The sequence below is a fragment of the Panicum virgatum genome, chromosome 9N, assembly GCF_016808335.1.
Source record: "Panicum virgatum strain AP13 chromosome 9N, P.virgatum_v5, whole genome shotgun sequence".
NCBI classification, from domain to species: domain Eukaryota; kingdom Viridiplantae; phylum Streptophyta; class Magnoliopsida; order Poales; family Poaceae; genus Panicum; species Panicum virgatum.
In genome coordinates, this window is record NC_053153.1 from 13035636 (window position 1) to 13054420 (window position 18785).

The 18785-nt window shown below is 45.3% G+C and overlaps 3 protein-coding genes across 8 annotated transcripts; 2 read left to right on the forward strand and 1 right to left on the reverse strand.

Moving 5' to 3' along the window:
• The first annotated feature begins 814 nt into the window (after positions 1–814).
• Positions 815–6588, forward strand: LOC120691691 (BEL1-like homeodomain protein 7). Of its 2 annotated transcripts, none has more exons than XM_039974840.1 (6): positions 815–1054; positions 2191–2293; positions 2894–3839; positions 4571–4947; positions 5030–5090; positions 5579–6588. In XM_039974840.1, the coding sequence occupies exons 3-6, from the start codon at positions 2997–2999 to the stop codon at positions 6245–6247; spliced, it is 1950 nt and encodes a 649-aa protein (XP_039830774.1). In that variant the 5' UTR covers positions 815–1054; positions 2191–2293; positions 2894–2996; the 3' UTR covers positions 6248–6588. The 2 variants fall into 2 exon arrangements, with proteins under 2 accessions (XP_039830774.1, XP_039830775.1); XM_039974841.1 differs by lacking the exon at positions 815–1054 and adding an exon at positions 1487–1519.
• Positions 6589–9146: 2558 nt separating this feature from the next.
• LOC120691692 (BEL1-like homeodomain protein 11) lies at positions 9147–11260 on the forward strand. 3 transcript variants are annotated; one of them, XM_039974842.1, is made up of 5 exons: positions 9147–9280; positions 9514–10039; positions 10147–10547; positions 10649–10709; positions 10773–11260. In XM_039974842.1, the coding sequence occupies exons 2-5, from the start codon at positions 9560–9562 to the stop codon at positions 10944–10946; spliced, it is 1116 nt and encodes a 371-aa protein (XP_039830776.1). In that variant the 5' UTR covers positions 9147–9280; positions 9514–9559; the 3' UTR covers positions 10947–11260. The 3 variants fall into 3 exon arrangements, with proteins under 3 accessions (XP_039830776.1, XP_039830778.1, XP_039830777.1); XM_039974844.1 differs by having other exon boundaries at positions 10812–11260; XM_039974843.1 differs by having other exon boundaries at positions 10162–10547.
• Positions 11261–12077: 817 nt separating this feature from the next.
• Positions 12078–17433, reverse strand: LOC120692866 (tetratricopeptide repeat protein 33-like). 3 transcript variants are annotated; one of them, XM_039976261.1, is made up of 9 exons: positions 17133–17433; positions 16460–16567; positions 16223–16348; positions 14715–14876; positions 13709–13810; positions 13536–13637; positions 13058–13228; positions 12886–12965; positions 12078–12493 (listed from the first exon to the last, which is right to left on the reverse strand). In XM_039976261.1, the coding sequence occupies exons 2-9, from the start codon at positions 16559–16561 to the stop codon at positions 12430–12432; spliced, it is 909 nt and encodes a 302-aa protein (XP_039832195.1). In that variant the 5' UTR covers positions 16562–16567; positions 17133–17433; the 3' UTR covers positions 12078–12429. The 3 variants fall into 3 exon arrangements, with proteins under 3 accessions (XP_039832195.1, XP_039832194.1, XP_039832196.1); XM_039976260.1 differs by having other exon boundaries at positions 12078–12499; XM_039976262.1 differs by lacking the exon at positions 16223–16348 and having other exon boundaries at positions 12078–12499; positions 17133–17399.
• Between the last annotated feature and the right edge of the window lie 1352 nt (positions 17434–18785).

The following is an 18785-nucleotide window of genomic DNA, read 5'->3' on the forward strand; positions in this document are numbered from 1 at the left end:
TAAAGTCATAGAAATATTGTTAGTTTATACATTTAATTTTGGAATTAAAATATATCGAAAATTGCCTAGATACCTAACATGCAGTACATCCGGACTCCAAATTCGAATCGTGTTCTCGAAGAAGCTCCAAACTAGAATTAAAGTTCCAAGTCTACTCTTAATACAAAATTGAGCTACCTCATCACTTGGTAAATGTAATCTCTTGTCTCTTCCCATCCATATTGAATTGTTGGAGGCGTTTGGATAATTTTGAATTTTACAAGATGGTACGCTGCAGAACATTAACTTAATATACCTGCTCAAGGGTGATGCACCCAAGAGGAGAGCTAACAAAAAAAGATGAGTTGGTACACCACAGGAATTAATTTTATGCGTACTCACCTATGACCAATAGAATAGCCGCATAATTGGTGCTGCGACGATGCGTATAGCCAATAAGAACGGCCCATGTCAGTACGCGTTATCGTGAAGAAAGAAGCAACCGGAAGTTGTGGTGGACACACCGCCAAGTCCCTCCCTCCCACCAGCCCGAGCAGAGCTGCCAAGTTGAGCCAAGGTGAGTAAGTTTAAACCCTCCAAACCCCCCACCCCACCAATAATCCTACACAACTTTCTTCCCGATAACGCGTACAATAATCAACGAACACCAGCAGCAATAATAAAGATGGGGGGAGGGAGAAACAGCTTTCTCTAGCAGGCCCTCCAATTATTTTTATATTGGGTGTTGTTGTTTGTTGCAGTTAGTGGGTGGGGCTGGATTTTTTTTATTCCGGAGGCAGGAAGGAGGAAGAAGAAGCAGCAGAGGAGAGAGTGTGGTAGCAATACAGAGAGACTCTCTCTCCTCTATTTTCCTTTTGGTATTGTTATCTTGGGATCTGATTTTGTCCCCATACTGGGAGGGAGGGAGGGGGTTGGGTTTCTTTCTCCTCTCTTCTTCTCTCCTCTGCTCACCTCACCTCACCGCCCCCTCCTCCCAAGGCTGAGCATCGGCTCGGGTCCGGTGACAGCAATCGCTGCCGTCTTGCCCTGCCCCCCACGAGGAGCACACCATCAGGTCTGCCTCCATTTTCCTATTGCTTAATCAATCGCCTCCGCATCATTGGCTCCCGCCTGTTGGTTGCAGCATCCGCAGCAGCAACAGGAATTCTTTGGTGCATATTCCCTGGATACATGATTCAGTTTGCTTGCTCTGGTTCTTGCTCTTCTTCTCTGCTTCTGGAATTGTGTCTCGTCCGATTTCGGTGGGTGCAACCAATCCTTTTGGTTTCCATGGGTACTGTTATGACCCCAATGATTGGTTAGTCTCCTCTCAATTATATGGTGTTTGTGCTATAGCACAGGGTTTTCTTGGTCCAGTGGGCTCTGGGCTAGCTGGTCTCTCTAAATTGTGAGGTTTCTTGGTTTCCCCTGGGTTCTTGGGTGGCTTGGGGATCTGTAGCTGTGAGAGTTTCATCGGGGAATTCCAGCAGGTCGGGGTTGCTGCGGTTGTGTTTGAGTTCGCTTTGTTGTGGAAGTGCAGGTATGGGGCTCAGGCTGCTGAATTCATGATTCTCCTTTTACCTCCTGGCCTCACGTTCTTGATTTTTTTTGGTGTTGGTGCTTGGAGAAACCATCCTCTCTTCTTCACATGTACTCAGAATTCTTGCGTAATTTCTTGAAATCAGTGTTTCCTGGTAGAATTTCTAGTTGCCGTTTGATATCGCATAGTCTGAATTTCTAGTTGCTTCGTGAGCCACCGGGAGGGATGGCTTTTTGTGGAGATGGTAGGATTGAGCTTCATTGCGGTGGAGCCCTTTTGGATTTGTTGCTGATTCTTGAAAATCTTCTTTTATCTCGGCTTGGATGCCTGCATGAAGGCCATGCCCTTAAAGCACCGAACCCCTTTTTTCTTCAATTATTTCCACCATCTTTTTTTTTCAGGAGTCGGTTCTTGTGTTGGATTACTCCCTTTATTACTCTCTTATATTCTTTGTTCGATGGAATTCTTAGCTCCTTTTATCGGAGTTGAAGTGCTTTCTTATTTATATCGTGTGGCAACTAAGTTTTGCCTAGGACATTTCTCCAAGTTCCACCTCTTTCATATCATTAAAAATAGTGAAATTACAGCTGCAAACGAGCAGCAAAGCATCCCCGGTCTCTCAAGGAAATTTCGAACTTGAAATCACATGCTATTTTATCTCTTTCTTCCAGAGCGATTCTGAAGCAATATTCATTCTACCTGGGTGCTGAGCTGGTGTAGGAGCTCTAATAAGCCTAGTGTACACATCAGTCATCAGCCAAGTGACTGAAAAAGGTATTGATATCTTACAAGCAGTTTCTGCTCAAAGAACCATTTTCGAAATTGAAACTTGTTCGTGGTTTTGCAATTTGCGTATGCTATAGAATGAAATTTCTGGTTGGGCGTCTTGAATAGCCATATTATTTTGGTGAAGCAGAAGGAATTTACAACCACGTTCTTATCCTCTTGGTAAGGAAGTAGCAAAAGGACAACTTAGCTAAGGACCACTTGTACCTATAGGTCACAAACCAGCGTCTTACCTTGTCAGTTATATGCTCCTATTTGATGAGCATCATTTCTCTTTGTCCTCCAGAAATTTGTTAGAGAAAAGAACAAGGTAGTGGTAACTACTGCCAAAACTGAGGGTTTGGCCCTGGTCTTCACACTCGTGACTGGCATTTGTGGGTGTCTTTTATGATTTTATCTTTGTAGAAGTAGCAGAACCGGTTTATGATTTAGCTACTTTTCACCCTATCTTTTTTTTGGAAGCTCTTTTACCATATTATTTTACGACAAATGAAAACTCTCTTTCATCATTTGCTATGTCACTGTATATGCACAGATTAATTCCTTAAACAGATTTTTGTTCAATTTGTTCCATTCACCCAATTGCAGGAAAAGCAGCAGAAATATTGGTCGAGGGCTCTGTAGTTGTTTCTCCAAACTTGTTTTATGCCTTTGCAGTAATCTTGATAAAGTGAATAGTCAAAGCTAAAACATGGCTACTTATTACTCGAGTCCTGGCAGTGAAAGAGATTCGCAAACCATGTACTCAACAGAGTCAGGCAATGCATCATATCCCATGCCAGCCCTAGGGAACTTGCTTTATCCGAACAATGCATCTTCTGGACCGTATACAGAATTTAGTGGCATTATACAGCATCAGCAGAATTTCATGGAGCTACCTGGCCATCCTTCAGCAATGTCACATGATTCATCATCCAACGAAGCTACTAACATGGGCACTTCACTCACAGATCAGCGCTCTTTTGGTCCTTTGAAAGATATGAGAAATGAGATGTTGATGCATTTGATGGATGGAGCACACAACAGTGGCAGTGATCTCATCCACAATGATGCCCATAACACAGGGCAAATCGAGTTTGGCATGTTAAACAACCACAACTCAACAAGTGTTCCATCAGCACCAGGCCAAGGGCTCTCTCTGAGCCTCAACACACATATCTTGGCACCTTCCTATCCGTATTGGTCTGCAAAACCAGAGTTACTGACACCAAATTCTTACCAGGGTGATGACAACAGAATGAAGAGTGTGCAATCTGAGGCCTCACGGGCAATCCGAAATTCCAAGTATCTGAAGGCAGCACAGGAATTGCTTGACGAGATTGTCAGTGTTTGGAAGAGTGTTAAGCAGAAAGCAGATAAAGGCCCTGCTGAAGCAGGAAAAGCAGATGGCAAAGAGACTGAAGGGGGGAATAAAAGCGAGGGAGTGTCTTCCAATCCACAAGAGTCTGGTGCCAATGCGGCAGCTGAGCTTTCAACTGCTGAGAAACAAGAGCTCCAGAATAAGATGGCAAAACTTATGGCAATGTTGGATGAGGTGTGTGAGTCTACTGCACTTGTAGACTTTTTAAATCAAACTTCAGTAACACAATGATGTTTTTGCTAGACTGATTGCTGTAGAGTGTAGGACTAATCTGCATGATTCAGAGAATTGTTCGCAAAGATTAGTTTCATTTATAAATTTACGGATATTGCAATATAAAGTTTGATAAACCAATAGTTTATTATGTAGGGATGGCTGTAGATTACTTTTTCTCATATATTGAAATTCAACTCTATTTTCTGCCATTTGTTCTTAGAAAATACTCGGGGAATCCCAAGCCCATAAGTTCTGGATGAGTTGTGGTCTAAATATCGAGTCAAATAGTTGGTTCCTGATCCAAAGGTCATTTGCAATGGTTCAACTCCTAACAAGAGCTTCACGAGCTGAGTTCTTTATAAAGCTGGGAGAGCTTGGTCAAAGGTTAGTTTAAGCGGGTCTGGCCTTCTTAATAATGCCTAGCTGCCCACAATCATAGCCATGTCAACAAGGCTTGAACCTATAGATAGCCAATTTTTTAGCTAAAAGGTCCTCCGAAGAAGGACTGAGCATTTGTAGGAACAGCTATATTGATAAAACTATTTTTCAGGGTAAGATTACCACCAAACCCTCAGCAGTAAATTGATCTTAGGATGGGATCAATCAGAGGAATGAGTTAGGTGTATTTTGATTGTTTCTCTAATGCGGTATATCTGGATTTTTAAGATGACACTGGTATTTGCTTCCAGGTAGACCGAAAGTACAAACACTATTATCATCAGATGCAACTTGTAATGTCATCGTTTGATACGGTTGCTGGTTCTGGAGCTGCCAAGCCTTATACTGCAGTTGCCCTCCAGACAATCTCGCGTCATTTCCGATGTCTGAAGGATGCTATCAATGATCAAATTGGTGTTATCCGCAAGAAACTTGGAGAGGATGACAATACATCCGGCAAAGAGGGCAAATTAACTCGCCTTCGTTATATTGATCAGCAAATAAGGCAGCAGCGAGCTTTCCAACAATATGGTATGCTACAACAAAATGCTTGGAGGCCGCAGAGGGGACTACCTGAAAATTCAGTCTCAATTCTCCGTGCTTGGCTTTTTGAACACTTCCTTCACCCGTAAGTTTCTTTTAACTTATAGATATGTTTACTCACAACTTTTTTTTTCTTTTGTTCTCATGACACTATGACACCCTTTCAGGTATCCAAAAGATTCTGAAAAGCTAATGTTATCGAGACAAACTGGGTTAACAAGAAGTCAGGTATTTTTGTTTGCTTAAGATATATTTTCTGTTGCTAGCAAGTAGCTATACTCGCTAGCACATCAATTTTACAAAGAATTGGCATGTCATATCATTAAAATTCATAGGCATGTTTTGAAAGAACTAATTTAGTTTTTTTTTTCATAAACTAGAACTAGAACTAATTTAGGTTGTTGCAAAGCTGTATGTGACTGTGCTGCAAAGTGCAAACATGTTCTACATGCTGCATGGCTGCTTATCTGCATGAGTAATATATACCTTACCGACTTTAGTTCAGATGCTACGAATAGGGTACCTTAAATTTTGTTCCAGTAACAAACAACTTTTATAAGATCATGCACTTGCTCTTTCCTGAGACAAAATACATTGACACTCTGTTGAGTATTTGGCTTTGAATTAGTACTGCCGATGTGACGGCTTCCTTTCCTTTGAATAATGAGGAAAGCATTATTTATTGAGAGAGCCTTATCTGTGTCCTTTTTTCCTAGATTTCAAATTGGTTCATTAATGCCCGTGTCCGGCTCTGGAAACCAATGATCGAAGACATGTACAAAGAAGAGGTTGGTGATGGGGAGTTGGACTCAAATTCCTCCTCCGACAATGGGGCACGAAGCAAGGACAAAGCACCATCTTCTGAAGAAAAGGAGGATCTGAAGACTTCAACAAGCCAGGCTTGCCAAAGCAACCAGCTTGACGAATCCAAGGCCAACTTGGGTGGGATGATGAGCCTCAACGGAGCCCCAGCCGGGGACTTCCACAACGAGGCGAACCCAGAGGACAGCTTCATGAGCCTGATGCTGAAGGCCCAGAGACCAGGCGAAACCAACGGCAGCAGCCTCCTTCACCACGCCGTCGCCCATCACTCGGACGAGAGCACGCAGTTCATGGCGTATCACCTCGCAGAGCTCGGGAGGTACGGCAACAACAACGTGTCCCTGACGCTGGGTCTGCAGCATGCCGATAACAACCTCTCTTCAGTGCCAACCACGTACACCCAGCCGGGATTCTCCGGCGTCAGAGACGAAGACATCTATAACGCCAACGCTCCTCTCAACGTTACTTCCACGTCTTCAGACTACGAATCCACGAACCAGATGGATCAACAACAACGGCAGCGCTTCGAGTCATCACCTCTGATGCACGATTTTGTGGCCTGAATTTCAGGTCACACATTCTATAACAGCGCTGGGAAAAGATTGGCATTTGTTGTGCCAGGATGAATAACATGCCTGGATTGAATTTTCAGGTGTGGAATTATTGTAGCTGTAGTTGCAATTGGGGTACAGAAGGGGAGGAGAGGTATATAGCGTAAATGTAATGTAAATTTAGGTGGTGGGGGTGATAGCGGTAAAGAAATCTTGTAAAGATGGAATACGTTTATACATGTAAAATGCTATGATTTAAGGGCCATGCTGTAAAAAAAAGATTTACCTGTAATGAGCACTTGTGATCCAGGTATATATATACTGTTCAGGATGTTAAAGAAAAGAGGTTAAAACTGAAATGGATTGCAGAAGAATCTTCAGGCTTTCCTGCAAGTGCACGCTTCAGGCTTTATGTCACTGGGGTTATGGTGACTGGTGAGGACCAGCTGCTTTGTTTCCTTTTATCTTGTGCAATTGGAGATTTGGAGCTACAGCATGCTGATAGTTTTGATATTTGATTTTTTTATTTTATATTTGCGATAAGATATAGCTTTCATTTTTCTGGGGGGACAAAACTCTGTTCTCACACTGAAAGAAAATATTGAAGTTGTGTCATTTTCATTGGATTTATTTTCCACATGGTACCTCGTGTCCCAGAGAATGGCTTGTATTTATACGAGTAATTGCGGGCCCGTTGCTGTCATGTAGGCCCGTTATGATGCTCGGTGGGTCCAAGGAATTGATCATCTTGGGCAAATAGCACTGATGATCTGTCGTCAGGTCGTACATCTTTCGACTGGGGAATTCTGTCCTGCACCCTCTGAATCAGTCCCAAACAAAGCCATATCAGTTCTTTTCCCTCGCGAGCGAAATTCAGAGATATGTTAAAAGGCCCAACCAAATGGATATATTTTCAACAGTAATTTCCTTGGCACGATGGATAGATCACTGCAGGAATTGCTTCCAGTGTAATGATGCAAATTTTAGTGTGATGCTCTGAACTTCCATTACCATTGCATGGCAGTCGGGAGCCTACCAGTCTAGAGTAGCTACCACTGACCTTTCACTGGAAAGTGCGAAAGGAATCGATCGTTGGTCAAACGTGAGCCGTTCAAAGCAGCCTCAAATCGATCAGTCGCCTGATGCAGGTTTGAACGTCACTGTGGAGATCGATGGATCACCCATCACCTGAAGTAGCAGAAAAGGCACAGCCCTGCCCTGCCCTGCCCCCCAGAAACGAACAGCGCCCGTCACTCTCTCACTCTCTTAGGATCCGTCCAATCAGTCTCACTTGAGACTAGACTACTCCCCAACGCATTGGCATGCATGACCATGGCACCTCCCAGAACTGTATCCATCTTGACCTAAGGCTCCTTTCCTGTTGATCAATCCCTGTTCCTGTTGGTGTGCTCATCCACCCGTCACATCCATATGCATGGCCGTATATAGTCACATACTCGATATGGGCGTGAGATCTCACGCCTGTTTGCTAGCTGATGAGTACTCGCTCCACCGTGCATGGCCAAACGCTTACTACTGTGTTGTGGTGTGCAGCAAGTTTGGGTCATGGTCATGGATCAGTCAAGCTGAAGCAGCAGCCAGCAGCCAGCAGCCATGTAGGTAGGAGTATGTCATGTCATGTGCACCCCAACCAACTGCTGCTGCGGCAGCAGAAGGCGCCCAGGAAAAGGATCCGGGCTTTCCATGGATCAGGACAGGAAGCCAGCCACCCAGCTGGGCCTGTTTGGCACGGAGCCAACTAGTCCTGTCATATTGAATATTTGGACACCAATTATAACTATTAAACGTAGATTAATTATAAAAATGGAGGATAATTGTCGAGACGAATTTGTCAACTCTAATTGGACTATGATTTGAAAATATTGTGCTACAGTAAATAAGTGATAATGATGGGTTAATTAGACTTAGTGGGTTCATCTCGATAATTAGCCGCAACTTATGTAATTAGTTTTATAATTAGCTCTTATTTAGTGTATTTAATCGGTATCAAACAGAGGAGTTCAGTGACGGGGATCCAAGCACCCCCAAGCAGCAACGCGGCGTGCAGCAGCTCTGAACTGAGCTACTGGCCTGGCTCCGGCTGGCCGGCCGGCCGGGCTTTCTTGAGATTCTACACTACTCCACACCACACCTAGCCCAGGAAGCCAGCTAGTGGCACTGCTGGGGTGTAGCATGCATGTCTTTGCAGCCGGCCGGGCCGCGGCCGGCACGCTTACACATCACACACACAGAGAGAGATGCAGTTGCAGTCCCCAAGAAAAGCTACTCAGGGCAGGCCAGGCAAGGCCAGCGGTAGATAGAGAGACGACTGGACTCAGCATCATAGCTCTACTAATGCAGTAGTAGTGTAGACTGGACAGTGGGGTGTTTAGTAGGTGAAAAAGTTTGGATTTGGATACTGTATCATATTTTGTTGTTATTTGGTAATTAATATTTAATTATAAATTAATTAGACTTAAAAGATTTTTCTCATCATAATCAGCTAAACTGTACAATTAGTTAATTTTTTCAACTACATTTAATACTCCATGCATATCTCCGAAGATTCGATGTGACAAGTACTGTAGGAAGTTTTTTGAGAACTAAACGAGTAACAACACACAAAGGAGCTCTACTGAGGCAGCTTGAATGGATCGATCCTGTGGTTGGTGCATCCTGGTTCTGTGGTTCAACGCAGTCTGTACAGTGGAACGCAATGCAAAGCAAAAGGAGGCAAAGATCGATGGTCCAAGGCGCTCCAAGCCTCCACAGTACAGACAGTGGGGCAGGCAGGGCACAGGCCAACCAAGCTAGCACAGTAGCACTCCACACTCGAGTGTGCACGGCTGTGTGTACATGTATCCCGCTGCCAAGCTCCTTTTGGCATGCCTTTATTTGTGCTGTATATCTTTGCAACTTTATATATATGCATCACATACAGATAGAGATAGACATCATAAGATCGCCTCTACTCTCCAGCTAGCTGCGTCTTCTGCATCCCGTCCAGTCCTCTGCCGCCGGCCCCCGCCCCACACCAAAGCAAAGGTAAATGCGAGAGCTGTCACAGGCTCAACCCCGAGCATGTTCTGGCGATCGTTTTACTCGGATCTTAATCTGAGTCGTACGAACACTGCTTCGTATTACACTCTGAGCATGCAATCAATCTCTCGTTTACCTCGGTTCAACGTTCAATCAGATGGATCGTAGTTAGTTGCTCCTTCTGTTTCTGATGATCTAGTTTCGGCAGTTCTGTGATGTGCACCGAATTGATGTTTCAGGGTACGGCTCATAAGTGCGCGTCCTTGGGTTAGTAGCGAGCAATCAATGGTCATGGCGAAGCAGCACGGGAAGGGCTCCCCAAAGCGAGCTCCCAACGAGCCTGCTCCCCGCAGCGCCGTCGCCGGCCGGCCAAGCCAGCCGACGGCGCCTTTACGGCTCGAGCAGTGCTGCCGTTGCGACGACCGCCGCCGTCAGGAGGACGATGGCTCGTCGAACGGCGCTGGCCCGCTGCTCCTGACTCTCGGGCCTCTCGGCCCGGCCGCCGACCGCCGCTGCTCGTGTGTCATCGCGCCGGCGCCGGCCACGATGTCCGTCCTGCGCGGCTCCCGGTACCTGAGGCCCGCGCAGGAGCTGCTGGGCGAGGTGGTGCGCATGGCCAACCTGGCGGCTGGCGCGGGCGCCGAGGACGAGGCAACTGCAGACAAGCAGGAGCGGCTCGACGCCGCCGGTCACCGGGCGGTGCGTCGCGCGGCCATGAACGACGGCGACGGGATCCAGGCCAAGCTCCTCGGCCTGCTCAGCGAGGTAACATGTTGCTACAGTTCTTGCGTCCCATCGGATATAGCAGATTACCATTGTATTTTGCTGGTTACACACACACAAAAAAAAAAGCCATGGCGGATCACTTGCAGCTGGAGAGCCGGCAGGAGCGCTACTTCGGCGAGCTGGGGCGCGTGGCGTCGTCGTTCGAGCCGGCGCTGGGGGACGGCGCGGCGGCGTCCGCCTACACGTCCCTGATGGCGCAGGCCATGGCGCGGCACTTCGGCAACCTGCGCCGCGCCATCCTGCGCAGGCTGAGGCTCCACGCCGCGGCGGCGGCGAAGCGGTCGCTGCGGGCCGGCGAGGAGGGGGAGCAAGGCGACGGCGATGGCGACGAGGAGGAGGTGACCGAGGAGATGGTGGACCGGGTGGCCCGGCGGACGAAGCTGGCCGCGGCGGCGCGGGCGGAGCAGGCGTGGCGGCCGATCCGGGGCCTGCCGGAGGGCTCCGTGGCCGTGCTCCGGGCGTGGCTCTTCGACCATTTCCTCCACCCGTAAGTGCCCGAAACTTCCGCCATGCGATGTGACTGGGACCACACACCTGTGCTGCTCGCAAGCGTAATCAATGGCGCCCCTCGTCCCTGCAACGAAACAGGTACCCCGACGACGGCGAGAAGCTGAGGCTGGCCATGGCCACCGGTCTGAGCAGAAGCCAGGTCCGTACTGCTGCTCCACACCACATCACAGATTCACAGGTTAATCTTCATTTGGCGTTGCAGTTAGCTGCGTGGTTGACAACCACCTGTTACGATGAGCAGATATCGAACTGGTTCATCAACGCGCGCGTGCGGCTGTGGAAGCCGATGATCGAGGAGATGTACAAGGACGAGTTCTCCGAGGGTTCCGCCGTTTCCAGGGAGGACGACACCAGCGGCGCCTCCTCGTCCTCTTGATCTGCCATTGCTAAATCCTGATGAAGAGCGGCTAGCTATTTGAGAACTGGAGATTGTCACACGTTGGTTGGGTATCACTACATTATAGTTATTTATATATCCGTGCTCAATCACGTGTTTTTTTCTCTAAGAAACTCACGCGACAAAGATTAGGGCTGATGAACTCGACTATAAGAGAAAAGGAGGCGATCATGTTGTAATGTAGGAATCATGGGGTTGTTCATGTTCGTGATGGTATTGTCAGAGGAGCCAGGTGTCTTGTGTCTTTTATCAGAGCGAGCACACTTGTATGATTAAGTGCCCGTTTTTTTTTCTTCAGTGGCCTGACCACCTGTCCTTTTTGTTCATGCATTCATCAATCATTTCTTCCTGTCCAGTGCCAGAATTTGGACTCGGTTCGGATTCATTTTTTTCCCGATTTTCGGACTATCAGCTAATAGCCATGGTACGAAATTTGCGACTAAATGGCAAACAAGTGGGAAAACATCCTTTAGTCCACAGAACAAAATAATTCACTTGTTGTGTGACAAAGAAGGGCAGTCTCAGTTTTCAAAAAGAAAAAGGGGGGCATTCTCTATCTTAAGCTTCGGGCCCATGCACAATTGTCCTCCATTGCGATGGGCCCCCATGGCTAATTGTTCCAACTAGCAGCCCATTTAGCGCCAGTCAAGAAATTATTCGTTCGCCCCGCTATAACTTGCTACGGTCCAACTGACTGACCCCAAGAAATAAGGCCCAATGACGGCTACAATTGGCTTTAAGGTGGACATATCGCAACTATATATTCACTGATAATTTTTTTTCAAGAGAAGCAGAGCACTGCTTGATTCATTTAAAAGAGAAGTTCTAGATTACAAATGAATCAATATTGACATAAGAAACGGAAACAACTCTAACCCAACTCCGAGTAATCACACGCTCGAAGCCGGAAACCGATAATTGTTTTTGCTGGGTCAAAACATACCCAAAAAATTCGTCTCCGATTTGGCCATCCAAAACTCAAAGCACCACCGCCGCGACGAGGATCCCGAAGAGAAACACACAATACATCAACTAGATGTCGATGGGAAAAATGAGTCGACCAAAATAACCGAAACAAACAGAACAAAACGACAACTAGAGGCTTGAGCATAACAGACCGAACAAAACGACAACTAGCAAAGCACAGTAAAAATGACGCAGTGCAAATCGGGAATGGGCAACACCGGGACACAGATAAACACCTAACAAGAGCTCCATTGACCGCCAAACTTCGTTCTACTTCCCAGACAGAAGCATGCACAAAAGAATCTAAACTTGCTAACTAGCCGTCATTTGGTTCAGCAGCCAAGCAGTGCCGTGCAGCTTAGAGTGATCAACCCCATGCACCCTAGCGCACTACCACGATTTCAGACAATTCCACGTAGTCAGTGACTGTCTACACATATACAAAATGGGCCGCACAAAAGAAACCCCAGAGCGTGCATATATCGTGCTGGGTCCTCTAATCGATAGACCCAAGGTTCTTTGCGCCAACACAGTCCTCCTTCATGGCCTCAACTGCCTCCCTCTCCCTGCGAACAGATTCATAAAACATGGACAATTAAACAACTTTTCCCTAAACTAAGTAGAACTAAGTAAAATCCTTCGCTTAAAAAAGTACTACCCACCATTTTGAAATACATGACATTTAGGACAAGCAAATTGGTTCAATTTGGGTTTTAGGGGAAAGGGACCAATGGCATTATGCTAAACTGAGTTAACTCACACCATTAGAGAAATATTTATGACACTACAGATTATTATGAGAATTAATCATCTAAACAACTACTATCATCCTATCACCACTGCACATAATAGAAATGGCTTTGCTGTTATTCCCAAATAAACCAACCAAGAGGTTCGTGTAGAAAATGAAAGCTTAAGCAATTAGTCTAATACTCTAATAGTATATAGTTACCGGAACATTCTCTCCATCTCAGCATTTGCAGGGTCCAGCTTCAACCCAGCAAGGAATGCATCACATGCTTCTTTATACTCCTGGGGATAAAAGAATTTTGCTAATAATTATACCCCTAGTGACAAGTGACATAAGAAGGTACACCATGAGGAATTACATTGTTCTATCTGACCTTGAGTGACATGAGGGCGGCTCCTTTCCTGTAGTAACCTTTTACCCATTCAGGTCGCACCTTTATGCAAGAATTCGCATCAGATAGAGCCTTTGTTGCTTCACCAGTTTGCAGAAGGCAAAAGCTCCTGTTCGAATACAGTATTGCATCAGTTGGATCCAGGTCAATTGCCTGCATCAGAACAAAGACAGACTTAGTGAGCAACATAATCTAACAAACTTTCAATGAATGCAGAAAAATCAGACTAAGAGTATGTGCGAATAAAAAATGCCATAAAGATATATTAATGCTTGATGAAGGATCACGTCTGCTAGATTGCAACCTGAAAAACAAAGGTTTGAATTCAGGCCCTTGCACACCAGCAGGTGTGAACAAATCATGCACCCCCTCCCTTTCTATTGAACATTAATGCAAGCACAGTAGTCATCAAGCATAAGAAGAGCACAGCATACATATTGTTCCTTGCACCACCACTAACCTCGCCATAGAGCTTTGATGCAGCAAGGTAGTCCTTTCTCCCAACAGATTTGTCACCATCTGATTTCAGCTTATCTTTCGTGTTTTTACCATACTGCTCAACCTAAATCATGAAGACAGAATCAAGCTTCAGAAGAGCATAACAAACATATTGTAAATCATATCACAACTAACCTCGCTGTATAGCTTTGATGCAGCACTGTGGTTCTTTCGCCCAACATCCTTGTCACCATCAAATTTCTGCTTAACTTTAGTGCTTTTATCATATTGCCCAACCTAAATCATGAAGACAAATTAATCCAACCATGAAATATATAACGCTTGCCAAAAATAAAAGTTCAATGAGTCAACATCACATTAATAGACGAAAGAATTTCAGAAATAACCAAGTCATGTACAGTTCAAATAAAACAACATTATCGCTTTTTCTAAAGATGGAAGGGTAATAGCTAAAGAACATAATACAAACCAAGGCTTCACCCTGGCTTTGTTTTGCCAGCACATGCCACCATGGTGACATGGTACAGTGTTCACCTAGCAGAAGATTTAAATAGTATGCTGTGTGGTTGACACCCGGCAAAGAGTTGCGGTCTGGTCATGAAAGAAGAATAGAGGGTGGAAAATACATGAATGCAACGGAAAAAGGCACATAGCAGGAGAGGTAGAGAAAGAGAAGTTCTAGGCAGGAAGGATACAAAACTAAGAGTATCTACAGAGAGTCAGGGCAAGGATAGAGGTAGAATACTACTTCTAGCTTGAAAACAATAGATAAACATCCCTCTTTTCTTTTATGTTGAGAAGTCCTAACATAATTTCAAACCGCAGAAAGTGAAACCTAACTCATCAGTACAAGTGTACAACTACCCGAGCTGAACAAAACTCCACAATAAAACCAACATGTATATATAAACTTTCATCATCATCCCTATATCCTAAATATATTTTTTCTAGCTTACAAATTTTGCTTCCAAATACAAATTCAAACATGTTTTGAGATGACTTTAAACTTTCCTTATCTACTCCACTTTCATTTTCCCACCATTCCAAGAGCAATAGCTTAGCAAAGGGCCTATATGAGGGTACTCTGGGCTCTTGTAGATGTGTCTAGACTGTTTTCAAAATTTAGAATGACTACAATTTTGGAACAGAGGAATTATATACAAACACTCACTGTTCATACCTTATGCTTTGAATGTTTCAAACTTTTTGATTTTATATGAGCAATAATTCCATCAACAGTCCATTTTGAAACAGTTTGAATGGGAGAAGTGAAAGGAAATAGCATCTCCACATGCTTTCTTCTTCCACGGCCTGCAGCTATTTCTATTGGCATAGCACCACACTGTCAGGAACACACAAGAACAAGAGAGGAACCTTATTAGATGTATTAAGGCCATTCAAGAAAAAAAGAAGAAGGAATGACAGACATATTTGATAACTGAAAAGGCTAATATAGATCTCCCACGACTCAGACCAACATGATAATGCAGCAAATACAAAACAATGAAGTGCTGCTATTTATTTTTCTTTTTTCCCGTACTAAGCACTACTCAAGTGATATAATTATCTGTAGTCAAGCAAGATTCTTGTTGACATACTAGTTCCTCACATTATTAGCCTGAAGTACAACTAATTTTAGATCGATTTACTGACGTAAATCTGCCCAAAATCTCAAGAGCACAGATCTCATGATAAAAAAGTCACAACCTGTGCCCTAACTGTAGGATCCAGACATGTGAAAATTATCCATTTCATCATTGGATAGTAGCGGCAGTAACAATAGGGAAGCTAGCAACAAATGTGCGAAACTGTTATTTACAAACAACAAGGTTGTGGCAAATTGATCGTATGGCTTAGGTAGAGGCTTGACCGTTAAAACTAAAAAGATGTTTTCTGTCAGAGATGTCCAGGGTATCCTAAATAAAATCAATGACTAACAAAACAGTAGACACAGATCCTACAGTTAAACTATATATATTTACAGGTAAAAAAACACTAGAACAACAAAACTGCAAGAACCACAAAGACCAGCAAGCAGGAAGAATTCAAATATGGTGGTGGTAGTTGTTGGCCCTGTTCCGCTAGGCGCTAGGCGGAATCTAGGCGGTGACCCACAGCCTAGAGCCTAGTCGGGAGTAAGCGGAGCCCAGGCGCTCCTAGGCGTTTCCTAGGCGTTTTAAATCCATTCATATTTTACAATAAAAGTGTATAAGAAAAAGAAAACAGAACACATGTAGGCCAATAGTTGTATAGAAAGGCCCATAAACAGCCCAAGCCCATATCCTAACCTCATCCCCTCTCCTCATCCCCTGCTCACGTGCTCCAGCCGCCCGCCTCTCCTCCACCCGCTGCTCCCGCGCCGCCCGCCTCAACTCGCCCCCTGCTTCCGCGCCTCCCGACGCCCGCCACTCCTCGCCCCTGCTCTCGTGTTGCCCGCCGCCCGCCTCTCCTCGCCCTCTGCTCGCGCGCCGTCCGCCGCCCGCCGCCCGCCGCCATCTCTTTCTCTAGCCCGCCTGTTGCCGCCTGCTCCTCCCTCGCCGGTGACCCAGCCCGCCTAGGGTTCCGCCTCCCCCCATAGGCGAGGCGGGGACCCTCCGCCTCGCGCTTAAGTGCGCCTAGACGCCGCCTGGGCGCCGCCTAGCAGAACAGGGGTTGTTGGGAGGGGGAGGGGGTGGGGGGGTTACTCACACAGTTATTTGGAATATTAGCGTTTGCACCAGCCTTCAACAAATATTCAATGCAATCAGTCAAGCCATGAGTAGTTGCTATCACTAAGGGACTGTCGGGATCAGTACAATTCACATCAGCACCTGCCTGTAGATATGGAAGTTGTGAACAATGTATCAAAAACTCAAATATTAGTCACACAAGTCACTCTAGGAGATTACACCTTCAATAATAAAATATGAATAATAAGTAGCTGACCTCGACAAGTAGCTTCACACACTTTAACGAAATAGATTCCTCGAGTCCTTCCTTAGTAGGATGAAGTGTTGCAGCCAATGGCGTACCTAGTTCTGAGACCATGTTTGGCTACATTTTTTTTAAAAAAAAGGGGAAATATCACCTCTAGTGAAAAGAGAATGAATATGATCTAAGCAAGACACAAAATGCTTGAACAAAAATATAAAGCAAAGTATTTTCAAATACAAAAGAGATCCAGATATAAATGCAAAGGCCACATTATTCAAAACATCAAACAATAGAATACTATATATAGAAATAGAAAATGCCCCCATTTTCATAATTAACCTTGCCTTTACTTGCTAATGGCATAACAAAAGAAATACTATAGGATTAGATTATGATAATTTTTTTCTTATGGGTAGGGGTGGTAAAGGGCCCAACATTTTGAACTAGAAAATCTGCCGGGCTCTAATCTTATGTAATTTTGAACTAAAAATTTTAAGTGTCTTATTGGGCCGTAAAGAGGCAAAGATCGCAATGAGAGGGGACAATCAATCAATTGGTTAAGAGACCATAGTCTGCGAACAGCACCGGCAGCCACCGAGTTAAGAGACCACCACAAGAGCAAAACCCAGAATGCAAAGCGAGCGAGAACAAGATAATCGGAGAGGAGCAGCCATATCGGACGTACTGATGGTGCATCCGAACCCTAAGCGGGTGGCGGCGTCGCACATGGCCTCCAAAGCATGCCGCTGCTGGTCGTAGTAGTCCCCGCGCCCAGCCCCGCCTCCGCCCCCGCTCCCGCGTCCAGACCCGACCCCCACTCCGCCTCCGCGCCCCGCGGACGATCCCCGCCCGCCGCCGCCGCCGCGGCGCCGCCTCCCGCTCGGCATGGCGATCGGAGCACTGTAGAAGCGGCGGATGGGATGGGAGATGGGACGGGTCGGTTATGGAGTGTAAGGCGTTCTCCAACGCCTCCCCCCCAAACCCCCCTCCCCTGTGTGGGGGGAGGGAGGGTGCCTCCAACGGCACCCCTAAAACTCCTCCTACGTAGGATAGAGTTGAATCTCCCCCCACATATAGGGGTGGAGTTGAATCTCCCCCCACATATAGGGAGAGATTACAATTCCCTCTATACTCTAATCACGTCATTTATTTGTGATAAAAAAATTATTTGAATTTCGTAACTTGATAACAATATATATTATAGTAGTACAAATACAGTACTATTTTTTTCAGAATTTAAAAATGATAAATAAATAGTTAAAGAGTGAGGTATAGTGTATAGGGGGAATGGATATGGGGGAATGGTTGGAGAGAAGGAGTTATAGGGAGAGGAATCTTTTGGAGGGTGGTAGTAAAATATAGTAAATAGTATGTTTGAGGGGAGTTGGATGGGGAAATGGTTGGAGAAAGCCCGGTAGCTTCGATTGGTGGAAGCTGAAGGGGGTGCGGCCGTGCCTTTATGGCAGGGCGCTGGTGGCAGATTGGAGAGAGAAGGGGTGGAAAAATCGAGAGGGCGAGATTGGTTGACACGTCTCCGTGTGGACGGTTGAGATGGATCAGGGAGGGGTCGTGGGGAGTAGCATTGCTCCGCGGCACCAGCGGCCGTGGCTTGTATGGTGGCGGAGACTCCGGGATCGTGCGGGGATCTGGGTGTGGAAATGCTATGGGAACATGCAGCCTCCGCCAACTGCCTCTTGCTGATGGCCGAGTTTGGATCAAAGTCTAGAGGTATTTGGGCTAAAACTAATTAGTTTAATCAAATAATCCTCTAATAAAATAGCTCTTGATATATTTTGATTTAAGGAATATTATCCTTTAAAGTATTTTTTCTAATCGTTGGAGTCCTATTAACTCTCTTGCTATAATGAGCCCCACCTGAAATAGTCCAAATAATCACCCTTTAGGTGGATAGTTTTTTGAGATAGGATATTTGTAATTAGCTAAAAACTATCCCTCATTTTTAGACTTTTGGGTTATTTTATGCTAAAAATAGCTCTAATCCTTAGATCAAAAAACATGCCCAATGTGTCTCTTGCTTAGACCACTCTCAATGGGAGTTTTATGGTAACTGTGTCCGATGGGTTTTATGGTGATGAAACTCTCCTCACATCCTATGAAACTCCATCATTCTTTCTCCTTATCATATCAGCAAAATTGATGATATTTAATACTATGAAACCCACCATGAAACTCCCATTGAGACTCGCATTAGGCCAATCTCAATGGGAGTGGTATAGGAGTGTGATAGACATTAAATTTGCTAATATATACTAATAGTATAAGAAGAGAAGAGAGGAGAGGAGAGTGTCATGAAATGTGAGAGGAGTGTCATCACCAT

Coding starts and splice junctions, on each gene's coding strand:
- LOC120691691 (XM_039974840.1), top strand. CDS start 2,997: ATGGCTACTTATTACTCGAGTCCTGGCAGTGAAAGAGATTCGCAAACC. Junction 3,840..4,570: donor TTATGGCAATGTTGGATGAG/GTGTGTGAGTCT, acceptor ATTTGCTTCCAG/GTAGACCGAAAGTACAAACA. Junction 5,091..5,578: donor CTGGGTTAACAAGAAGTCAG/GTATTTTTGTTT, acceptor CTTTTTTCCTAG/ATTTCAAATTGGTTCATTAA.
- LOC120691692 (XM_039974842.1), top strand. CDS start 9,560: ATGGTCATGGCGAAGCAGCACGGGAAGGGCTCCCCAAAGCGAGCTCCC. Junction 10,040..10,146: donor TCCTCGGCCTGCTCAGCGAG/GTAACATGTTGC, acceptor GATCACTTGCAG/CTGGAGAGCCGGCAGGAGCG. Junction 10,710..10,772: donor CCGGTCTGAGCAGAAGCCAG/GTCCGTACTGCT, acceptor TTGGCGTTGCAG/TTAGCTGCGTGGTTGACAAC.
- LOC120692866 (XM_039976260.1), bottom strand. CDS start 16,561: ATGGTCTCAGAACTAGGTACGCCATTGGCTGCAACACTTCATCCTACT. Junction 13,638..13,708: donor CATCAAAGCTATACAGCGAG/GTTAGTTGTGAT, acceptor TTCATGATTTAG/GTTGAGCAGTATGGTAAAAA. Junction 12,500..12,885: donor GAGATGGAGAGAATGTTCCG/GTAACTATATAC, acceptor ATCTGTTCGCAG/GGAGAGGGAGGCAGTTGAGG.